At 41.5% G+C, this 18,067-nt stretch overlaps 1 protein-coding gene across 3 annotated transcripts in view; it reads right to left on the reverse strand.

Annotated features, from left to right (window-relative positions):
- The window catches only part of LOC140476599 (tau-tubulin kinase 2-like), a 299,170-nt gene that overhangs the window by 256,062 nt on the left and 25,041 nt on the right, over nucleotides 1-18,067 (reverse strand). For all 3 annotated transcript variants that reach the window (XM_072569438.1, XM_072569437.1, XM_072569436.1), the window contains exon 2: nucleotides 10,595-10,754. In XM_072569438.1, coding sequence (XP_072425539.1) covers nucleotides 10,595-10,702 — 108 coding nt within the window. In that variant the 5' untranslated portion in view covers nucleotides 10,703-10,754. The remainder of the gene's footprint in view (nucleotides 1-10,594; nucleotides 10,755-18,067) is intronic.

The following is an 18,067-nucleotide window of genomic DNA, read 5'->3' on the forward strand; positions in this document are numbered from 1 at the left end:
CAATTTTTTTTTAAGTGTCCTTAGGCTTAAAGCATCATCAAGAACACAGTTAGGAGCAAGGAACATGCAAAGAGTTAGACACAGAGCAATTCAATACTATGGAAACCAAAAGAACTACAGAATTTGCTGGAAAAACTCAGCAGGTCCAGCAAGACCTGCGGAGAGAAATCAGAAATCAGAGAATTCAATGTTAACTCTGATTTCTCTCCACAGATGCTGCCAGACCTGCTGAACTTTTCCAGCAATTTCTGCTTGTGTAGTCAATGCTATCAACTGGATTTGCAGCCCCCCATTAGACCAGGATCAGAACATGTAGAGCTAAAATAGCTTTGCTGGTTTGTCTGCTGGTTCCATCAACTCCATTCCACCTCTAGGTCATGTTTGCATGAGATAACTTTGCCAATTGTGGTAGAATTATATCCCTGTTAAGAGTAAGCAGCCAATTAGACTCAATAAAGGGCTAAGTCAGGTTAATTCTTCAGTTGTCTTTGAATACTTAGGAGGGAGGGGCTAGTTTACATGGCTGGAGGTGGATCCCAAATTCAGGCCACCACCTCTGTCTGCCGACAGACTCATCCACAGAATGATTCTCCTCCTACAGCGGGAACCTAAAAGCTGAATTTATTTTTAATTCAACAATTTTAAAAAAGCATTGAAGAGAGTGTGCTTCCATTTTGAAGTATTCTCGATCTCTCTCACTTTCCTTTCATCACAATCTGCTGCATCTTTCAGGGTGAAAGGCCTCAGATTGGCTCTTGTATTTTGAAAACCTGGTAGCTATCCTTAACTGAATGACAAATGTGCCATCTGGTCCTCTGACTTCCATGGGAAATCACAGGAGAGCAACGCACAAGCTTTTTCCCTCCCGACTGTCCCCAAGGGAAAATCCAGACCTATCAGTTTTCCCAACAGGACTTAAAGACAGCATTGTGCTACATTTCCACGTATACCACAGAATCTAGTGTCCTCGAAGATACGCACTTTAGCTAATTAGTGCCTAGTGATACAGGACTGCCACTTTAAGTGCAGATGATTAATTGCAGACAATGCCCCTGCAGCACAGCTCACGTCTTATGACTTCAGAATGCTAATGAAACCAATAACATAAAAATGACAAGTCTCAGATTTCTAGTCTTCACCTTTTCGAAGGTTATCAGCCAGTATTAGTAAAAAAGATTGGCTTACATTTCAAGCAAGCAATTTTTTTGGGGGGGGTTGGGTAGAGAAAGCGAGGAGAGAGAAGGAATGGAGAGGAAAATCAATCAAATAATGATATTGTCTGCCAGGAATTTGGCATTTTAATCCTATCAATTTAATGGGCTTCACATACTTCGTGTACATTAAAGTGAATATCAATCTGTGTAGTTGCACAGATTTTCAAAAAACAAACAGGAAAAATAAAGTTCCAAATGTTATGTCTCCCTCTTGCGACTGCTATGTGATGTATTAGTAACAATTTATTTTTGTCAGCTTAATCTGGACAAGGAACGTCTCGAGAAACAACTGAACAAATTAGTCTTGAAAGAAACACAATAAGTTGTAAACTAGCTTTGCAGGTTCGAACAGTGCATTTGAGATGTTAAAATTAGAGGGATCGCTAAAGCTACCAAGTGTTATTTTCAATTTGTTGAAATATTCCTGTGTCAATAGGCTTTTCATCCACTCATGAGGGGCACCTGATCCACAATGTAGGCCAATTCAATCAGTCCACTTACAGACTACTCAAGCCAACTTTATTCCCCACTCTAGCAAATCCCAATAGTACTTTCTGCTAAAGCACACTTTACAGTGTCCTGGAGACACAGAGAAAATGTAAAACCTACAATATCTCAGCAAAAAGGCAAAATTTCCCAAGGTCAAGAGAATATTGACAGAAATGAAGGACTAGACTAATAAGAGTATTAAATTCTTGTAACTACCAACACAGCACAGCTCTCCATCACTTCCATGCTGTAAGAACGAGTACCTCAAAGTCAAAGTCAGTCAGTAATGAGCCAGAATTTGCTCCATATAAACACAGATAAACTTAAAGCTTTTGATGTTGTCAGCCGCACATCACTGTCATGCTTCAACCTGAGTGAGCAGCCAAGGAAGGGAAAATAGTTCGAGTAGCAGAAAAGTTCAGAGCTTTAAATCCCACCACCTACAAAGAGTGCATGAACATTTTTGAGTCACCCTGACTCCAATGTTCAAAATACATGTGATGGTGGACAAATTCACCCCTGAAAGCCCCCAGAAGTCGGGAAAATTCAATTACAAGGGCAACGGACCAAAGGAAGGTTGCTGCATATATAGGAGAGCGAGAGAGCGAAGATGTGCAGCAGAAGGAGCAGCTCCCCCAGTCACAGATTTTGACTGACTGACCTTGCTGGTTCTTCAGTCTCTGAATCTGTGACATCTTTAAAGCAACATTGAACACCTGCTTGGGAATAAAATTTACCACTTGGGACCAGATAGAAAGAAAATTAAAATTTAAAAACAAACCACCTTTTTGCTCCAATATTCTTGATGCTCTGAGACAGGCCATTTCTCCCTATTCTCTAGTCCTTCATGGTGATGGGTCTTCGTACTAGAATGGAATTTGCCTCTCTTCCTGCTGCATCCACTCCTGGGTGTGCATCAATTAATTCTGAAGAAACAGCACTTCTTCACCTGTGGCACTATCAAGGTTTTGAGAATCCTATGGAGGTTACCAATGTTTGAGTGCTGAGTGGGACAAGCAGCAGACAACACATGAAGTTGGCAATGACAGAGACAGTGAAATTGAGAAGTAACTGAAAACAAACCAGTACAAGTCAGTTTCCCATTACAACAACTCCAAATCAATCTTTCAGACAGCAACCAATGCTTTCACAGATCCTGCAGGTGGCTCTAAAAAGGATCTTAAGATCTTTTTTGGATTTCCATGCTGGAACTCATTCTATGCTGGACTAATGCATTGGTAATGAGTGAAGGCTTTACCGCATTCAAGATCGCAACTGGAATCATTGCTCACAGTTCAATGACCAATCTATATAAGCTTTTCCTCTGGGAGTGGTAGAAGATGTGATTTCCCAAGCTCTGCAATAATTCCCACCTCTATCTAAATTCCGCCCCAATTCCTAAACAAAATTAACAGCAGGACAATTGCAGCAGCTTTGCAAAGGGACCCAAGCACTAGAAACCCAACAGCACCACAGCCAGAATATGATATCTTGGAGGGATGTATAGCAAGAGATGATTAGTGGAATAGGGAACAGTGAGGCTATGACAGCTTTTGGAAAGATGAACAAGAATTTTAAAATCAAAAAGATTTGAGCGAGAGTGGGAACCAAGTGTGGAACAGAATGTTCTGTTTTAGATTTGAAGACCAGCCGGGGATGCATTGAGTATACAAGTAATGAAAGCATGACAAATGGTTTCTGCAAATTCTAAGATAAAATACATACACAGACACACTCACAGGGATGGGTTTTGTTACATATGCTGCTTTATCTTAAAGAAACCCTAGAAGATTCAACAGGAACTCAAAAGTAATGATACTACATGACTCCACTCTCATTAACTTCTTTATTGGGTAATGAAAACATGGCCCCTGAGAAAATCTCAAATATAAACTCTCAAAATAAATATTGACCTTGCTTCTTACCTCAACTCATTATCAACAATTAGACTTAAGTTCTCTCTCAAACTCCTTATTTCCATCCTTCATAAATTCTTAACTGTCCAAACACTTCTTGCATCCCACGCTTGATTGAACCCCACTCAGCAGAACCCCACTTTTTGCTGATCTACTATGGATCCCCATTCCACCAATAGACAAACATCAAAATATTTATCTACAATGACATCTCGCCAGTCCCAGACTAACTGTCTCCATATTGTGTCCTACCAGCGGTCTCACTCAGATCTCCTTCACATCCAATTCTTCAGCAATTTTGATATTCCCATCTGGAACACCCTCAAAGATGGTTGCTTTCTCTACTTTGCATTTGACTAATAAAATGTCATTTCAAATTATTTCTCTTTAACTATATTTGGTCACTTTTAAACAACCTGTAACAACTTTCCTCTGGCATGCTTACTGATGCCAAAACACCCAAAGAAATTAAGGTTGTAATGAATTAGTTAGTTAGTTAGTCAAAACTAATAATTAGCTGGCAGTTATCCAATATCAGTAATAACAAACTAAATATAGAAGTGTTCTATTTCTAATGATTAAGTGTGTTAGCCATGGAAAATGCAGGGTTACAGGGATATGGTAGGGAGAAATCGGTCTGGGTGGGTTGCTCTTCAGAGGGTTGGTATGGACTTGTTGAGCCAAATGGCCTGTTTCCTTATTGTGGAGATATATATAATATCCTGTGGGATACTGACAGACATGGAGAGGTCATTCCCTTCTACTGGAGATTCTTGATCTAGGGGTCACTGTTTACAATCAGGGTTCACTTATTGAAGACAGAGATTAGTTCTGAAAAGGTGGTGGCAGCAGTGTCCTTGAATATCTACAGCTCAAGTAAGGGGCAGATTCTTGTTTAGCAATAGGATAACAGGGCGTCAGGGTAAGCAGAAATGTCGATTTGAGGTCACAAATCAGATCAGCCACGATCTTGTTGAAGGATGGAGCAAGTTTGAGGGATTTCATGGCATACTTCTGCTCCTAATTCATGTGTATGTTGTCACCAATTCCACAAAAGAAGAATAGATGCTCAGGACTGAAAGAGTCAATTTTATTGAACTGGCGGCTGAATAAAATGTCAAAATCAATGACCAGGCTTCAAATTATTGGAAGTCACAAGCGCACAGTGCCCTATATATACTAAAAACAAGTTTTCCAAAAAGGCATACACAAGACCACCCCTCAACATACTTTTAAAATGTCAGTGTACAAGCATTGAACACTTTATAGTAAGTCTATTTCCAAATACAACACCTGAAAGCTCTACTCAATATGTTTAGAAGAGTCTTAATTCAGATTAAGAAATCTGCAATTAAATTGCCTATGCAGTGAAGAGTAGAATAGCGATAAAGGAAATCCTGCGAATATTGCATACGTGTTCATTATGCTACTGATCAGACCTTAGAGTTCAAAGCTCAATCCTAATTGAAATCAGCACTTTCGTTTGCTACAAGTGATTGATGGCTATTTCAGTTAATACTTTTGTCTAATCATTCAGTTTAAGTAATAAACCAAAATAGTAAGAGTGGCAGAAGAGTAGCTTAAATTTCAAAAAGGATGATCAAAAATGGGATGAATCAATATTGTCCCCAGGTCACTAACAGCTCTGATTAACCTATCGTGGCACTGGAAGCATGGAACGTGACTTTAACGTTGGGAAAAGCCCATGAAAGAGAAGAAACAGAGATCTTGAAACACATTCATTATGCACACCAGCTCAGAAAGCTGAAACGTATCTAAGTTTGACTGAAGAACGCATGTTTTTACAACCTAGCATGCCTGCGTATAAGAGTGTGGTGCTGGGAAAACATAGCAGGTCAGGTAGCATCCTGAAGAGCATAAGCTCTTCATCAGGAATGAGGCTTGTGGACCAAGGGGGCTGAGAGATAAATGGGAGGATGGAGGTTGGGGCTGCAGGGAAGATAGTGGAGGATGCTATAGGTGGATGAAAGTGGGGGTGAAAGTGATAGGACAGAGAGGAGGGCATAGCAGATAGGTGGGACGGAAGATGGACCGGTAGGACAGATCAACAGGGTGGGTTGGATCTGGGATTTGGGGGGGGGGGGGGTGGAAGAGGAGGGGATCCACATTGGTTGGAGGGTCACACAGCAGAAGGTGAAGCATTCTTCTTCCAGGCGTCGGGTTGCTACAGTATGGCAGTGGAGGCGACCCAGAACCTGCATGTCCTTGGCGGAGTAGGAGGGGAAGTTAAAGTGCTCAGCCACGGGACAGTGGGGTTGTTTCGTGCTGGTGTCCCGGAGATGTTCTCTAAAGCGCTGTGCAAGTAGGAGTCCTATTTCCTCAATGCAGAGGCGACCACAAATTGGGAGCAACGGATACAGTAGATGACGTGTGTGGAAGTACAGGTAAAGGTCTAACAGATGTGGAAGGCTTCTTTGGGACCTTGGACAAAGGTAAGGGGGTGGGGGAGAAGGTGCGGGCACAGATTTTGTAAGTCTTGCAGCGGCAAGGGAAGATGCCAGGAGAGGAGGGTGCATTGGCGGTTGTGGACCTAACACATGAGTCGCAGAGGGTATGGTCTTTAAGGAATGAAGATCGGAATTCGGGAGGAAATTATATCGCTGGTGGTGGGATCTGTTTGTAGGTAGCGGAAATGGCATAGGATAATGTGACATATCCAGAGGTTGGTCATCAGCTTCCAGACTATATGCAATCTCATCACCTCAACTCCTAAACCATACACTACCTCATCACCTTAGGTGATCTCCCACCCACAGCCTCCAACCTCAGTTTGGGAACCCCGCACCACCCGCTTCTACCACCTATGCAAAATTCACAAACCTGACTGCCCAGTCAACCTATCATCTCGGCCTTATCTTGCCCCACCGAACTCATCTCTACATACCTTCACACCGTCCTAACCCTCAGTCGAGGAACTCCCCACCTATGTTCGTGACACCACCCATGCCCTCCACCCTCTCCATTACTTTTGTTTATCCGGCCCCCAATGCCTTCCCTTCACCATGGACATCCAGCCCCAATATACATCTATCCACCAAGACGAAGGCCTCCAAGCCTCCCCCACCCCTCAAGTTGACTGATAGGGAAGGGCTGTAGATATCATATACATGGACTTTAATAAGGCATTTGATAAAGTTCCCCATGATAGGCTGATGAAGGTGAAGTCGCATGGGGTCCAGAGTGTTCTAGCTAGATGGATAGAGAACTGGTTGGGCAACAAGAGACACAGTAGTAGTGGAAGGGAGCTTCTCCAAATGGAGACCTGTTAGCAATGGTCTTCAGCAGAGATCCATGCTAGTACCACTGTTGTTTGGTGACATACATCAATGATTTGGCGGAAGGTATAGGTGGCCTCATTAGCAAGTTTGCAGTTGACACGAAGATTGGTGGAGTAGCAGATAGTGAATGGGGACTGTCAGAGAATACAGCAGAATATAGATAGATTGGAGAGTTGGGCAGAAATGTGGCAGATAGAGTTCAATCCGGGCAAATGCAAGGTGATGCATTTTGGAAGATCCAATTCAAAAGCGAACTATACAGTAAATGGAAAAGTCCTGGGGAAAATTGATGTACAGAGATTTGGGTGTTCAGATCCACTGTTCCCTGAAGGTGGCAAAGCAGGTCAGTAGAGTGGTCAAGAAGGCATACAGCATGCTTTCCTTCATTGAGTACAAGAGTTGGCAGGTCATGTTACAGTTGCATAAGACTTTGGTTCAGCCACATTTGGAATACTGCATACAGTTCTGGTCGCCACATTACCAAAAGGATGTGGATGCTTTGGAGAGGGTGCAGAGGAGGTTCACTAGGATGCTGCCCGGTATGGAGGGTTGAAAATTTGTTGCTGGAAAAGCGCAGGTCAGGCAGCATCCAAGGAGCAGGAGAATCGACGTTTCGGGCATGAGCCCTTCTTCACCACCCAATGCCTGAAGGAAGAACGCCTCATCTTCTCTCTTGGGACCCTCCATCCACAGTGCATTTCACCAGTTTCCTCATTTCCCCTCCCCCCTCCCCATCCTATCCCAGATCCAACCTTCCAACTCGACACCATCCTCTCGAGCTTCCACCTTCCTTCACACCTATACACTCCACCCTCCTCTCCGACCTATCATCTTCCCCCACTGCATCCTCAGCTACCTTCCCTCCAGCCTCATCCACCTTCCGCTTATCTCAGCCCTGTTGGGCCACCCTCCAATTCCTGCTGAAGAGCTTATGCTCAAAACATCTATTCTCCTGCTCCTCGGATGTTGCCTGACCGGCTGTGCTTCTCCAGCACCACACACTTTACTCTGATCTACAGCATCTGCAGTCCTCACTTGGTCCCATGCCTGTGTTTAATACAATCCTGCAATCAGGTATTATTCAATTTTAGTCAAGCAATGTTCTAAAGCATTAGGACAAACAACAATCCTGCAAATCCCTTTAACTGATAGGTACATATTAATGCATTGCTGTAAAAAGTCTTTTTTTCTTAAAATAGATTATGTAGCTAGAGAAAACAATTATAATACTTGATAAACTCTACAAAAACAAACCTCTTATCAATATTTCACGGTGTTCAAATATAAATCAATTTCTTAAAATCATCTTTCACAGATCTTTTCACAAAATTCTACATTTGTAACTCATGGGGATATAATGGGCAGCTCAGTGGTTAGCACCGCTGCCTCACATCACAAGGGTGATTGAGTTTTTTTGAAGAACTAACAAAGAGGATTGATGAGGGCAGAGTGGTGGACATGATCTATACAGACTTCAGTATGACAGGGTTCTCCATTGGATACTGGTTAGCAAGGTTAGATCTCATGGAACACAGGGAGAACTAGCTATTTAGATACAGAACTGGCTTGAATCTAGAAGACAAAGGGTGGTGGTGGAGGGTTGCTTTTCAGACTGGAGGCCTGTGACCAGTGGTGTGCCACAAAGATCAATGCTGGGTCCACTACTTTTCGTCATTTATATACATGATTTGGATGTGAACACAGGAGGTATACTTAGAAAGTTTGTAGATGACACCAAAATTGGAGGTGTTGTGGACAGCAAAGGTTAATTCAGATTACAATGGGATCTTGATCAGATGGGCCAGTGGGCTGAGTAGTGGCAGATTGAGTTTAATGTAGATAAATGCAAAGTGCTGCATTTTGGGAAAGCAAATCTGAGCAGGACATATACACTTAATGGGAGTGTTGCTGAACAAAGAGACCTTGGAGTGCAGGTTCATAGTTCCTTGAAAGTAGAGTCACAGGTAGACAGGATAGTGAAGGCGGCGTTTGGTATGCGTTCCTTTATTGGTCAGAGCACTGACTATAGATGTGGGAAGTCATGTTACGGCTATGCAGGACATTGATTAGGCCATGTTTGGAATATTGTGTGTAATTCTTGTCTCCTTCCTATCAGAATGATGTTGTGAAACTTGAAAGGGTTCAGAAAAGATTTACAAGAATATTGCCAGGGTTGGAGGACTTCAGCTATAGGGAAAGGCTGAATAGGCTGGGGCTGTTTTTCCTGGAGCATTAGAGGCTGAGGGGTGACCTTTTAGAGGTTTATAAAATCATGAGGAGCATGGATAGACAAGGTCATTTCCCTGGAGTGGGGAGTCCAGAACTACAGCGCACAGGTTTAGGGTGAGGGGGGAAAATATATAAAAAGGACCCAAGGGGCAATTTTTTCATGCAGAGGGTGATGCACGTACAGAATGAGCCAGGAGAACGTGAGAACTGCAGATGCTGGAGATCAGAGATGAAGAGCGTGGTGTTGGAAAAGCACAACCAGTCAGGCAGCAACCGAGGAGCAGGAGAGTCAACATTTTGGGGCATAGACTCTTCATCAGGAATAAGGGGGTGGCGCAAGGAGGTTGAGAGATAAATGGGAGGGGGATGAGGCTGGGAGGAGGGGGTGGATGGAGAGGGGGGGGGGGTGTTGCCAGCCCTTCTCCCCACCTTATGCCACACCCAACCTTCCAGGTCAACATCATCCTCTTGAACTGTCCTAGCTATCCATCTTCCTTCCCACCTATCCACTCCAACCGCCCCTCCAACCCATCACCTTTACTCCCACCATCTACCTATGTCATTCCCAACTAACATCCCCCTCCCCTCCCACCCCTTGCATTTATCTCTCCAGCCCCTTAGGCCATCCCCTCATTCCTGATGAAGAGCTTCAACTATGAAATGAGCTGCCAGAGAAAGTGGTGGAGCCTGGCATTAAAATGGATCTGGATGGGTCTATGTAGGAAAGGTTTAGAAGGATGTAGGCCAACTGCTGGCAAATGGAACTAGATCAGGTTACAATATTTGGTCAGCATGGATGAGGTGAGCCTGAAGGGTCTGTTTCCATGTTGTACATCTCGATGACCCTATGATCCGGGTACAAATCCAGACTCAGACGACCGTGTGGAGTGTGCACATTTTTGCCTTGTCTGTGTGGGTTTTCTCTGGTTGCTCTAGTTTTGCCCCACAATCCAAAGGTGTACAAATGAAGGGAACTGGCCACGCTAAATTGCCCTTAGTGTTCAGGGATGTGTAGGTTAGGTGCATTAGTCATGGGAAATGTAGAATAACGGCTTAGGGGAAGGAGTCTGCATTGGATACTCTTTGGAGGGACTTGTTAGGTCTGTTTACACATCGTGGGATTCTGTGACAATTAACACTTCAACTAGTTTCCATTAATTCATAAGAAAACTCAACTTAAAATTGGAAACTAATTTGAACTCAAATGCAAACTATTTCTTTGAAGTTGCTAGACTGACATTTAGTTAAACATGGCGCTTTTTAAAACCTAAAAGATGTATAGATTTCCAAAGGCAACAAAAAAGCAATAACTCAAAATCAATTACTGAATATAAAAATGTAATGCAACTGAACAAATATGATCACATTGTATTTAGAACTGCTAAACAAAAACAGAAATATCAGTTCGCATATTTTCTAAAGCACACAAATTGTCAATTATACTTACCACTTTCCATCGTTCCTTTACTAGGAAACTGACTGACAATATGTCAGGCTGCTCACCTCCCCCGCTCATGTCTGTGGTACCTTTTGGAATAGCTGCTATGCAATGCATAAGTCAGCCTGGATCTTCAGGGTTCCAAATGCAGATTCCATTTAACCCGAGGCTAAAGAAATTAACCAAAACAAAACCAGCACTTTTAATGAACAATAAGTTTACTTCTTACATATTATATTATTGCAGAAAACTATAAATACAACGTACAAAAAGATTGCATTATGATATACAGAAACCGAAACAGCATGTGTTTCATCACTAGGAAACAACGTGCATATTGCGCAATACAAATGTTCCCGAATCTAAGTTTAACACAATATAAAAACAAAATAGTGGAGGCTGGTCATCTCAAAATAAAACTAAGCACTGGGTAAACTCAGCAAGTCTGGCAGCATCTGTGAAGGAACAAGCATTTACAGCTGAGTCTAATGTGACTTTTATTGAACACTTCAAGGAGTCATATTTGACTCAACATTAAACATGTACCTGGTGAAGCTGCCTTCTGGCCAGGCGTGATGGACACCCAGTGACCCGGCGTGGTGGTCTCAGCCAGGCATTGTGAACTTTCGTATGGACTTCTGGTCTTGAGCTGATTCTTCAGGGTGAGGTATCACCGTGACTAAGCCCTTAAGTAATGTGTGAACTTTCAACTTCATTTCTATATTTTTTACTTTAAACTAAGGTGGTGTCACTGTAGTATAAACACTGCAATGTTTAACTTTAAATTTAGCACTTTCTCCCTACCTTGTTCTTAAAACTGTGTACCTTGGCACTTGTACACAAGATGGTGCCTCATTTGGCATTACACACTTTTCACTGTACTCCTATACTTGAGTACACATGAAAGTCAAATTCAAATCAAAATCATTAACTTAAAATCATTATGAAACACAGTGAACAAAATACTCAACAGACCAGATAGTATACTAAGGAAGAAAGTTGATGTTTCAGATCCATAAACATTTATTTCCAGCATTCTGTTTCTACTTTAGATTTCCATTACCTGCAGTATTTCACTTTTGCTTTCATGCTATACACAGGATTAATGAAAATTTAGTGTTTGTAAAATCATTTTAAAACAAGAAATGGTCTGGTTGCCGCATAATAGGTAAGACAAAGCTTTAGAGAGGGTGCAGAGGAGATTTATCAGGGTGCTGCCTGAACTGGAAGGCATATCTTCTGAAGAAAGGTTGAGTGAGCTTGGAGCTAAGGAGGATGAGAGGTGACTTGATTGAGATGGACAAGATAATGAGAGGCATAGATAGAGTGGCTAGCCAGAGACTTTTTCCCCCCTGACTGAAATGTTTATCATGAGGGGGCATAATTTTAAGGCGATTGGAGGAAGGTTTAGGACAGATGTCAGAGGTCAGTTCTTTACACAGAGTATAGTAGGTCCATGGAATGCATTAGGGACATTTAAGTGACTCTTGGATAGGTACATGGAAGGGTTTAATCGGTTAGTCTGATCTTAGAGTCAGATAAAGGGCCAGCACAACATCGAGGGCCGGTGAGCTGTACTGTTCTATGTTCACCTTTCTTTTCAGAACACAAAACGCAAGAGGATTAGACCATATAGCCCGTTCAGCCTTCTCTGCCATTCAATACAATCTTGGGCTTCAGCTCCACTTTGCTTCCTACTTTCCATATCTCAATTGCTTAAGTGACCAAATATCTATCACAACCTCAAATATATTCAATGATGCTACATTCATAACCAAGTCCTGAAGTATTTTAAATTCTTCTATAGAATTTTTTCATGGCCACCACTGATGATATAGTTCCAGGTCAGTGGCTTGAGGAGGACGTGAAGTTGAAGTTGGTGATGCTCCCATGCATTTGCTGCTCTTGTCCTTCTAGATGGCAGAGGTCACAGGTTTGGGAAGGTGCTCTTGTAGATGGTATACACTGCTGTCACTATGCAATGGTGGAGGGAGTGACAGTTGAATATAGTTGATGGGGTGCCATCAAGTGGATTGCTGTATCTTGGATAGGGACAAGCTTAAATGTTGTTGGAGCAGCACTCATCCAAGCAAGTTGTGTGTGTTTCACCACACTTGCAGATGGTGCACAGGTGCTTGAGGTAACATGGGTGTGGCAAAAGGCAAGTTACACTCGACAGAATTCCCAGCCTTTGATTCGCAATCTTTTCAGTCAATAAATTTCTCATCTCAGTCCTAAGTGATCAGTTCCCTATCCTGAAACTATGCTCGCTTGTTCTACAAATATATCAAAGTTGAAAAAGCAGAAATAAATTTTGTACAAAAGTGATTTTCTAACATTTTACCTCCTAAATAATGATAGCTACACTTTTCTATATCTTCATCAACATATCATCAGATTTACAAATTTTCCATGACTGTTAAGGAGAAAATTTGAAAAATGCCTTTAACGTTATTTTAGTTTTACAAAAAGAGCTAATAATAATTCATGAAGGTGACCTGTAACAGAGGCCAATGTTGAACTGGTTCACCATCATCCTGATGTAATTCATCACATGCCTAAGCCAGGCACATTGGAAAGTCATGCAGTTATGATTCAAACCCATAACAATTTGCTGACAGGATTTTTCACTGACAAATCTTCCTACAGTATCTCTGTGCTCCCTCACTTGTCATCAGAAAAGTCTGCAATTTTATACTGAAAACCTGTTGGATGTGCACAACAAAATAGCACAACACAATGATCCAAATTATGAGTTATATTTCCCATAAATACAGTGGAATTTACCATTGATTAACTTACAACACAATAGACAGAAAGTAAAGGTTTAGAGCAGGTCAGAGACAAGTTAACTAAGAACATGATACTGAGAAAAGTTAGGAATGCAAAATATCATTTAAAATAGCCCTTGTCAAAATTGAGATGAAGGAACGGTTCAGGAGAACAACAGAACAGCTTTCTAAATTTCCACCATCATTAGCCTGGCAAATGAACAGCACCAAATATCATCTGAAGAGGTCTCTGAAGATCAGTGTGAAAACAGTCCAACATAAGCCTTATAAATGGAGCTCATTTCAAGAAAATTCATGATCTGTTTCAAATGCATTTCAAAATCTTTTAAACTGAGAAGGCAGTAAATAACAGCATCAAGATTCCAAGCTACATGGAGGAGGAAGTCAACAATTTAATTCAAATAACAAATCAAAAATGTAATTACCAAAGCCCAGAATGACTAGCAAAGATCAAATCCAAAATACCAAACTTGAGTGTCTTTGAAGTCTCTCAAAATATACTACAACAGTCCCTTGCAGTGAGTCACAGAGGGTCAATTACAAATTCAAGAATTGCAAGAGATCTTCCAAACGTCCTGGTGTACAGCTATACCTGACCAACAAGATCATGACTGATGTAACATGGCCTTCACTCTCATGCTTGTTCCCCAAACTATGGATGTGGTTATCAATTAAAAGTCTAACTCAGCCTTGAATACATCCAATAACCTAGTGTCTATTGCTTGCTAGATGGAGAATTTAAAGTGAATGGTACTTCGAACAATTTCTGCCTCATCTCCATCTTCCACTCAGGCATCCTTGCAATAAAGGTCAACATTCCAGTTGCCTTCAGAATAACTTCCTGTACCTGCATGCTGACATTTTGTCATTCAGTTACAAGGACACCTGCGTCCCCCTAGACTGCAGCATTCAGGATGTTTCTCTATTTAAAAAATATTCTGCTTTTCCATTCACCCAAGCAAAGTAGATAATGGTACTTCTCCCATTCACTTGGCCGGTTTCTCTATAGAGACTCATTGTATCCTCAACTTGCTTTTCGCAATCAGCAAATGTGGCTAAAATACAACTAGTCCCTTCATTCACATAATTAATATGACTGTAAATAGTGGAGAGTCATGCTAATCGCTGCAGCACTCCACTTCTGGTATCAATTATTTCCATTATACATAAGAGTACATTTATAATGGCAACCAATTATTGCCAGAGTATTTTCAGGTCACGTTTTTAACCTACAGTAACATTTGTTCAATTGTGTTAGTGCCTTCATTAAAACTTTTAATTGAAGGTTTATTTTTAGACTCTGGACCAAAACCAGACAAAATATGGTTTGAATTAAGGGGACAAAAGAATGGTTGCAGTTTTTAAAAAGCATTTTTACTGGAGCTATTTATAGTTTGCTAAGCAAGTAAAGTTAACCAGAAGATAAGAAACTAAGTTACTGCATGGGGGACAAAGCCAGACAAATTGTCTCCAATTGTTTGTGTTCAGGGCCAACCTGCACAACCACACTGGTTAGTTAACTTATCTACTGATCAATTGGTGAGGATGAGAGAGAGAACAAAACAACAAGGTTTGGACTGAGTAAGAGACCAGCTGTGTCCCATCCTGACAAAATATCTCTATATCTCTCTCCCATGTGAAAGCTACCTGAGAGTCCAGTTGCTGCTAACTGTTCTCACCTCCCCCACCACCCCGCCGACTTTACTTAAACTTTTTTTTAAGCATACTCCAAACTAAGGGAGAAAATAAATGAAAGCCTAGATTATTCAAAGGAAGAATTCTCTAACTGGAAATTGAAAAACTGAACTTTGTTACAATCAAGTTGCGTCATCATCAAGAACTAAAAATACATTGACGGAATCTGGAAGATACCTTATCAACTCCTGTATTCCTGATCAACACTATGCAACTAGTTTCTCATGGCCATCCATGGCTTTTCTCCCCACTTAAAATGCATGCGCCTACATGCATCCATCCAGTTGGTTAGGGTTTCAAATTTTAAGTTTCATATTTCTTTATTATCATTGGTTAAAGACAATTTGTTCACAATAAATAATTTCTTCTGGTTAAGTATATGAATTAGTGGCATTTATTCTTTTGACCTCAGTTGGTCAGCCAGATAAACTGGATTGTTTAGCTTAACTTTTTCGCATGTGATATTTTGGGGAATAGCAGGCCTCAATTTCAAGCACATGACTCCAGTGTATCATGACAAATGTGTCTGCATCTCTCAAAAAGCCCAGGATTGGAGCGGATATTTCTGGCAATCATTATAATTAAGCAGTATTTTTGTTGTGCAATCTGTAAAGACGTAACAGTCAACAATGAATTGGCCATGCTAAATTGCCCGCAGTGTTAGCCGAAGGGGTTAACGTAGGGAAATGAGTCTGGGTGGGTTGTGCTTCGGCGGGTCGGTGTGGACTTGTTGGGCCAAAGGGCCTGTTTCCACACTAAGTAATCTAATAGCAATGTTCATATCATGCTGAAACTGTTCTTAAAACCTTTTGGATGACCTTGGAAGAATTTTAAAAGGTTGAATTAAAATGTTATTTTAAACCAATACGATTTGAGAGAAACAGTGCATGACAGCATTCTAACTACACATCTTTTAGGCTCTGTTTTGACCACTCATTAAATCAGCCTGAGCTTGGAACATTATGACACATCAGGAGCAGGTAAGTTACCTGGATGCTTCACTCTCTTTCCATTAACTACCTCAAATTTGATCAGTGGTCAGGAATAGGAGGGAGTGACTACAAGCAAGGCAGTTAGAAGGATCCATGAGGTAATGCTGCAGCTTTTCTTCTCCACATCCACTCTATCCAGGTCTCTCAGTATTCCCCGAATTTCAATCAGATTCCCTCTCATCCTCTCAACTTCAAATGCAGTCCCATAGTCCTCAACTTATGCTTCCACTGATGTGGAGGTGCCGCTGTTGGACTGGGCTGGACAAGGTCAGAAATCACAACACCAGGTTATAGTCCATCAGATTTACTAGAAATCACATGCTGCTGCTCACAAGAGATGAAGGAGCAGTGGTTCAAAAGCTTCTGTTTTCAAATAAACCTGTTGGACTATAACCTGGCATTGTGTAACTTCTGATGGCTTCCAACAGAAGAGATTAGGACCCAAGGGTACAGCCTCAGAGTGAAAGGATGACCCTTTAGAACTTGGGAAGGGGATCAAGGGATTTGGAGAGAAGGCAGGAGAATAGGATTGAGAAACATATCAACCATGATCAAAATGGCCTAATTCTGCTCCTACGCATTATGGATTATACAAAATACTACTGGGTCCTGTTCTGATCTGTTATAGCCTGTATCATCCTAGATAGCAAAAGATAACTTTTATCCACTGAAAATCATCTTCATAAAATCCCTAGTGTTGAAAGAGGCCATTTAGCCCATTGTGTCCACACCGACCCTCCAAACAGCATTCCACCCAGATTCAGCCTCCAACCCTAGCCCTGTAACCCCACATTTACCAGTTACTTTGCTTATGGATTGTGGGATGAAATCAGAGCACCTGACAGAAGCCCACACAGAGATGGGGAGATCATGCCAACTCCACACAGCACGCTTCTCTGCCATCTCTTTCAGCATCACCTCCAGCATTCTACAAGGGGTTTGTGGGTGCCTGTGTTATGGAAATCAAGACCATCCAATCAGATGTCTCTGTGCATCCCTCCCTTCCCAGAGGCAACTACACTAAACCACCAGTAAAACTTCATCCTATTATTAAAAACTACAAAAGGTGATAACTAGGTGAATGGGCAAACTATGGTAGATGGAGTTCAATGTAAGTAAATAGGAGGTTGTCAATTTTGGACTGAGAAAGGGTATATCAGAGTACTTTCTACATGGAATGAAGTTAAACACAGAGGATATCAAAAAGTCTAACGGGTTCAGATACAGATCTTTAAAACACCAAGAACAGGTGCACAAAATTATCAAGGAGGCTAATGGAATTCTGGCCTTCATACCGAAAGGACTGGAGTATAAGAATGCAGAAGTTATGCTGTAGCAATAATAAAAAAAAACAAACTCTGCTTAGACCCCATTTCGAGTACTGAGAGCAGATCTGGGCATCACACCTTAAGAAGGATATGACCTTCGTGAGATTACAACGTAGAATTATACCTGGACTTCAGAGGTTAATTATGGCTTTTATATTCATTCACATGTGGACATCACTGGCTAGACGAGCATTTACTGTCCGTCCCTAATTGTTAACCACATTACTGTGCATCTGGAGTCACGTATTGGCCAGACCAGGGGAGGATGACAGTTGTTTCCCTACAGGACATTAGTGAAGCAGAACAACTTTTCCTGACAATCGACAATGGTTTATTGGTCACCATTAGACTCAATTCCAGATTTTGTTTTTGAAACTAAATTCAAGTTCCACCATCTACCATGGTGGGATTTGAACCCAGGTTCCTAGAATATTTATTACCCAGATCTCTGGATTAATAGTCTAGCGATGATATCACTACCTCCACTACAAGAGATTGGACAAATTAGGCCAGTTTTCCCTCGAATCTAAGGGTGATCTGATCAAAATCTTCCAAATATTAACAGGAAACGTCAGAATAAATAAAGATAAGCTACTTCCACTGGTTGAAGATTCTAGAATCAGTGAGCACAGTCCAAGAATTAAGACTGGACCATTCGGGAGAGATGTTCGAAAG

This window comes from Chiloscyllium punctatum, chromosome 4, assembly GCF_047496795.1.
Source record: "Chiloscyllium punctatum isolate Juve2018m chromosome 4, sChiPun1.3, whole genome shotgun sequence".
In the NCBI taxonomy this organism is placed as follows: Eukaryota; Metazoa; Chordata; class Chondrichthyes; order Orectolobiformes; family Hemiscylliidae; genus Chiloscyllium; species Chiloscyllium punctatum.